The 6718-nt window shown below is 31.3% G+C and overlaps 1 protein-coding gene across 1 annotated transcript; it reads right to left on the bottom strand.

The window, feature by feature from the left end:
- Nucleotides 1-408: 408 nt before the first annotated feature.
- On the bottom strand, nucleotides 409-6501 carry LOC124885810. The gene is made up of 12 exons (XM_047394054.1): nucleotides 6432-6501; nucleotides 5283-5422; nucleotides 3655-3750; nucleotides 3380-3493; nucleotides 3228-3308; nucleotides 2978-3103; nucleotides 2442-2555; nucleotides 1922-2116; nucleotides 1535-1832; nucleotides 1301-1442; nucleotides 1090-1219; nucleotides 409-753 (listed from the first exon to the last, which is right to left on the bottom strand). Exons 1-12 carry the CDS (start codon nucleotides 6499-6501, stop codon nucleotides 409-411), a joined length of 1851 nt encoding a protein of 616 aa, XP_047250010.1.
- Nucleotides 6502-6718: the final 217 nt, after the last annotated feature.

Genomic DNA, 6718 nt, shown 5'->3' with positions numbered 1-6718 from the left:
ATCCCACAAAAGTGCAGCATATCTTGTATGGAGTACGTTGGGGTCGAACTCAGACGCAATAACTTTGTTACCATAAGAAAGGCACTCTGCATACATAACCATAAACACACCACAGTCCCTATACAAAAAACAAAATTGATTAAATAGTGAAATATATTTTGTACAAAGATACAGTTTTGGTATATGTAATTTCAAAACTTACAAGCTTCCACTGGGTTGTTGAGGCAAATTATCTTGAAATAAAACATCAAACATATCTAAGGATTCTTTGTCTTTGTATCTTGGATGGCTTTGATGATCAATCCCTTTCTTAAAATAGAAATCACATGCTTGGAGACACAATGGAATAATCTTTGCTATTTTCTTGATCTCAGCAAGAATAGCTTCATAATGACCACTGGATTCATATTAATCATACAAGAATATACACCTCTCTGAAAATGATAAAACCGCGAGAACCCAGTGATGTTTTTCCTTTATATTGATCGGAATAAAAATATCTTCGACTGTATGCCATGGCATTGCGGCATGCATACGGAGCCCATTGATGTATTCCATAAGATGGTGCTCCTGACCCCCATCTTTAAGATTTTGAGCATCCATAGAATATACATCATTCAACGATTTAATTACGTTCATAAAGTTGCAGTCAACTGTACTGTAGTTGTATGATTTGTTTGGCTCATTTTTGTACGAACTGTGCGGCCCATACTTCGACTTCTTCCTCAAGTAGTAAAAGCAGACATCAATATTCTGCATTAGTGAATATGAAAAACTTTAGAGCATTCAAAAAAAAATTGTATTCTAAATATTACAGTCTATGCAAGTAAAAAATACATATGCAATTTTTTATATTAATGTAGATGACTTGTGTATCAAAAATTGTATTTTTAAAGTTCAGTTACATACAGATAATGTTATCTGCATAGTATATGCAACAGTATTTGATGTAGTATATTATATCATACTTTGAATTCTTAAAAATACATACACGTTAAATCAAATGTATTTCAATGTAACCTAATATGTATTTTTATGTATTGTTATAGACGAAATGGAAAAATTTTCATTTCAAAATAATATACTAACCAAGACTGTCCATGTCTGATCTGCAAATCCCATCATATAGAACCAATTTTTGTCTTCCACAGTCTCAACACCAAAATGCATCTTTGAAATTTTTGATTTTTCCCTCTTGTAATGATCCACTTTTCCTTTCCTGTGTATTTTAAGGATTTGATAAACCATGAAAACATGTATTGATACAAAAAAATAATTTGTCACTATTCAAAAGAACAACCTCTTAGCAGTAGCTTTTAATAGGTCCGCAGAAATCCAGGCCGCGAAGTTCTTCACAATCTTTCTATTTTTTATCCCATCAATCGGGTGATATAAAAATAGATGTTTGTGGGGGAATATGCGTGTTACCCCTGCTGATCTCCCTATATAATTGTAGAATATAAAAACTTAATAAATATAAATGTATTTGCAATACATATTACATAAAAAATTATATATATCTTATTGTACTTACCAGCAGCTGAACCAAATTTTTCGGTGTATGGCGATTCCTTGAATTTTGATGGTCGCCTAATCCTTAACTTTGGTCTGGGAGTTTTTACTTCATGATTAGCGGATGGATGAATGATAATGCTTTTTTGATTGTAGACATTCAAGCTAGGTAGAAACTCATCCGGGATTGTGTTTTGTGAATCAGGCCATAATTTCTCATCCCTTTGTTCATCATTGGTTACTTTTTGTATATTAGGAGGTGTTCTAACTTGCTCCTCGGTATTAAGTTCTACCTCTGAATCAGTGATTTCTCTGTTGATCTAACAAAAAGATTGAAAAAAGAATATTACATTTTTTCCATCAAATTAAACCTAAATAAACTCAAAATATATAATAGTTAGATACATACTTGATCATGATCTTCAATATCAGTCTCAGAAGTTTTTGCATCCAAAATTTCATGATGAGAGTCTTCTTGACGGTTTGTCGATGGATGTATGATGATGCTTTGTATTTGAAACATATTTAGGCTAGGTAACATCTCATCAGGGATTGTGAATTGTGAATCAGACAAAATTATTTCATCAATTTTCTCATCGCTGGTCTGCCAAAAAATGAAAGAAAAAATTTAATTTTCCTATTGATTATTACATAACATGAAGATAAAGTTAACATCACTATACATACTTGACAATCATGTCGAACAACCTTCTCAGAATATAAGTAATCTAAATTTATACTTTGGAGAAGCTCATCAGGGATTAATTGTTGAGAATCAATTTCAACATTCATTTTTTCAGAATGCAAAACAGTGCACCCCTTGAAAACAAGTATAAAATCAAAACATCAAACAAACATGTACTTGTATCTATTTATATATGTGAAGTCAAATGAATATATATATGAAACTTAATTATTTACCTTTTTACCAAGAAAATTTGCCTCCAATTCTTGATCAACCTCAAACTTAATCGTTGTGGTGATTTTTCGGTACCAACATAATCCATATTCTGGAGTTCAGGATCTTTATCTGCATATTGTTGCTACAAATACATATACAAATTAAAATAACCTATTAATACTTGAGTCAAAGTTTTTTTTAATTGAAATAGAATATACATATTTATATATAACATCAAACTCAAAAATACATATTATAGAACATAATAAAATAATCATCCACTGTTAAAATACATATGCATTGTTAAAAAATACATATGAATAAAACTAAAAATACATATATAGTTTTAAAAAATACATATACAGTGTTAAAAATATATATGAATAAAACTAACAACACACTGTGTCACATGTTATAGTGTTTTTAATGAACCAAATAATATTTACTGTTACTAAGTCAATCTTCAATTCTATTGCAAATTTGATAGTCTATTAACCTCAGCTATATTTTGAATATAAAATTCAAAAGTACAAATAAATATGTGTTTGGAACTTTAATATTTACCTTTGCACCGTCAGAAATATTATCCAAAGATTGAACAACATCAGGACTGAAATGTTGTCCAGATTGCTCTAACCCTCCCTTATCAATATTTACTGCATTATCTGCTTCAATATCTTCAACCTGCTCCTGAAAAAATTGTGTCCAATAAAATAGCGAGTTATTTTACAAAATGTGTAGTATTTGTATATGGCAGTCGAATAAGTATATATATATATTCAAATCAACTAAGATTTTCAAAGAAAAAATTTACCTTTCTTTGAGCAAATACTTTCTTCAACTTTCTGAATTTTTTTCTCATTAGACCACGAATTCCTTTAAATTCGCGATGAACCTATTTTGATAAAAAATCTATATACAAAATGTTTTTCATGAAAAACAAAATATTTACCAAAAAAAAAGTACCTCATCGCGGAATGCATCAAAATCTTTCTTAGAAATAAAGGCTTGTTTGTCAACATGACTCTCAGGCTTTGACACAGTTACTTCCTCTACATGAATATCTGGCTTTGAGTGTACCTGAGGAAAAATAACCCGAGATGTTTACTTTCCTTTCGCCATTTTTGAAGAAGATGTCTGCTGTGTTGGAATTGACTTGAAAATTAGTGTCTTCATTCCATCAGCCTTTGCAGCACGAGGAGATAGTGTCCTCATTAGGTATGCTCGTCAAAACTATCTACTTGATTTTTCCTTAAAGGTTCCTTCACTACTGGTGTTGAGGAATCAAGCTTCTGTTTCTTCTTTGAATGTTCGTTGCTCTTTCTTGGTGGTGGATCCTGGAAGTCATCATCAGAATCAACAGAACGTTCATGTTGTGTTGCATCCTTTTGTGGTATTTGTAATTTTGACAACTCCTTTTTCGTTGGCTCTATGTTCTTAAAGACAACCTAGAATAATAGGTAAATAATAAATGTTAAAGAATCAGTTAAACAATTGTAAATGAAAATACACACACACACACACACACATATATATATTTACTGTGAAATACATATTAATACATATGTATTTATTAAGATCAAATCTTGCCATCATCATTAAACATAGCATTCATTAAAAACTCAAAGCGTGGATGAGGTGCAATTGTCTTCCAATTTAATAATCGGGGAATCCGATTACGAACCTTCGATGCAATCTTTGGTGGGACATTTGAACAACACTCGTAAAGCCATACTTGAATAGCCAGTGGTATTCCCTAAATCAAATAAAATTGACCACCATCTTTCAACCGGTTGTTCAAACTTCTGGCCAAATCTTCAAAAGATAAAGAACCCCATGGAAAATCCTTATATCTTCCACTATCGACCAAATCGAAATTAAGACGGGGTATTACCACTGTTTCAACCTTAGATAAGACAAATGAATGTAGGAAGTACAAGATTGCAAATTTCTCAGCATCCGCATCATTGTTCTCCCCCCATACTCTCTCTGTGAATGCTAGAAATAGTTGCCTTTTTTGTATAATTTCTGCCCCATTGAAATACTTCTCCCATCCTATTTGGTACACCCTTGTCAAAAATAAAGTCATAACTATTTGACACACAATTCAATCCAGTTATGATGGCAAATTCTCTGGGAATAAAATGAAGAAAGGTCCCATTAGCACAAATCAAAATCCCAGAAGAAGAACTACCTTTCACCTCAAGCGTCATAACGCATCTGCACAATTGTGCTTGCACTACACATTGCTGCTTCTTCATAAAATAACTAAAAATATTTTTCTCGCAAAAGTTTTTAAACTGTTCCTTGTTTAAAATTGGGTGTATGCTTCCATAAATATCTTTGTCACTGTAAGAACACATGTGTGGTGCAAATCTTGGAATTTTTCTGACAATAATATTTCATCCCGCATCACCTATAAACAGAATCATATAACATGGAGCAAACAAATCAATCATCCAATAAAAATAAAAAACATATAACAGGCATATGTATTATCATATCAAAACTGCAACAAACACTGAAAAATATATATCAAATATACTAAAAATACATATAGTCAATAGACTGTTCTGGTATTTAAGCTTAAACTAACATGTATATGTATTTTTATAGTATCAAAACTGAAACCAACACTGAAAAATACATATCATATATACTAAAAATACATATATCCAACAGATATCTGAACATCCTCATCAATACAATATCATCTTCACAAATTATCATTTAACCAGTAAATATCATCATAACATCAAAATACATATTAATTACATAAAAAAATACATATAACTTACAACTTTAACAACATCTTTACTCAGGGCAAAAATACATTTTACTCAAAAATATATTTAGAACAAAAAAATACCTTTTCCTCGCTAACATCTTCAGAATCATCATCAAAAGAGATCTGAACATGCTCATCAACCTTAGTCAAACCTTCAATTTCTTTCGCTTTCCTTTTATTCTGGATTTTTTTGATTCTTTTTCCTTCTGAGAAGGCGATTTCTTCAACGTTTTTTTTCAAAATTTTTTCATCTTCAGCGGATTGTTGAGAAACTTCGACCTAATCTCCTCTGGTTTCTCAGATTTCTTCGACTGTAAAGAATTTGAAACAACTTTAACTACATCTTCTTGAGTTAATCCAAGACTAAAAGATGATCCACAATCATAGACCAAATTTGAATTACTTATACCACTATATGTTCATGATTTTGGTGTTTGTTTCGCCATTAAAATCAAAAACCTTAAATTCTGATTTTGAGATATATTAGAGTATGCTAATTCTGAAATTTACCTCCCAAAAAAATGCTAACATGCAATAGTTAAATTAAGAGTTACCTAAAATAGATGAAGATAATCTTTACCGATGATGCTAAAATCGTGCAAAGTGAAAAAAAATTGGAGCGAGAAGATATCGTTTAGGGTGAAAAAAACGGAAAAAAATCTTTCAAAATAATGAAAGAGAAGGTGAATGGCGTGAAAATAGGGAAACTGACAGTAACTTCTTCAAGTGGGTAAAAAGTAGGGACCACATAAAATAATGCTATGGATGTTACAAAATGTAATTTAATAAAATTGTTGTTATTTTTTGTAATTTCATGCTTAAGTTTGATACTTTATGCATTTTTTCCTTAAATTTATTTGGGTGGTCGATTGGGCCTACAGATTAATTAGGCTTGTATAATAATTTGGTTTAAACCGAATAAAAAATTGTATATACTCAATAACTGAAGCCTGAACAAATACCAAATTTATGAAAAAAATAAATCGAACACTAAACTGAAATACCAAAAAGCCAAAAAACTAAATTAATTCGGTTCAGTTTGATTTTTTGGTTTTTGATATTTATGCCCACCCTTAAATAATACAAAGCATCATATCCTTGATCTAAAAAATTTAGATCTGCTCACATAAGGTAGACCTCACCTCAACACTATTAAGAATCCTCTTGGGGTTTGGAATATCAAGTCTCACTATCAAGTTGGGTAAGGACTGAATGACCTATGCCAACAACCTCTGAGAAGCTGAAATAGAAGCCAAGCTACCATACGTACTCCCTTCCGGCTTAAGACGTTTATTACCATATTTGCCTTGTCCAAATAGTATAAAATAGAGATATCATAAGCCTTAAGCAAATCCATCCATATACGCTACCTAAAATTAAGCTCTCTCTCAGGGTCATAAGAGGTTGAAGACTATGATGATCGAAGTGGATCTCACAATGCACGCCATATAAATAATTCCTCCAAATCCTAAGCGCGAAGACTACCAATGCCAACTCTAAATCATGAGTGGGGTAGT

Source organism: Capsicum annuum, chromosome 7 (assembly GCF_002878395.1).
Source record: "Capsicum annuum cultivar UCD-10X-F1 chromosome 7, UCD10Xv1.1, whole genome shotgun sequence".
Classification (NCBI taxonomy): domain Eukaryota; kingdom Viridiplantae; phylum Streptophyta; class Magnoliopsida; order Solanales; family Solanaceae; genus Capsicum; species Capsicum annuum.
The sequence above is the reverse complement of the archived record's forward strand: the minus strand, read 5'-3'. Positions and strand labels throughout refer to the sequence as shown.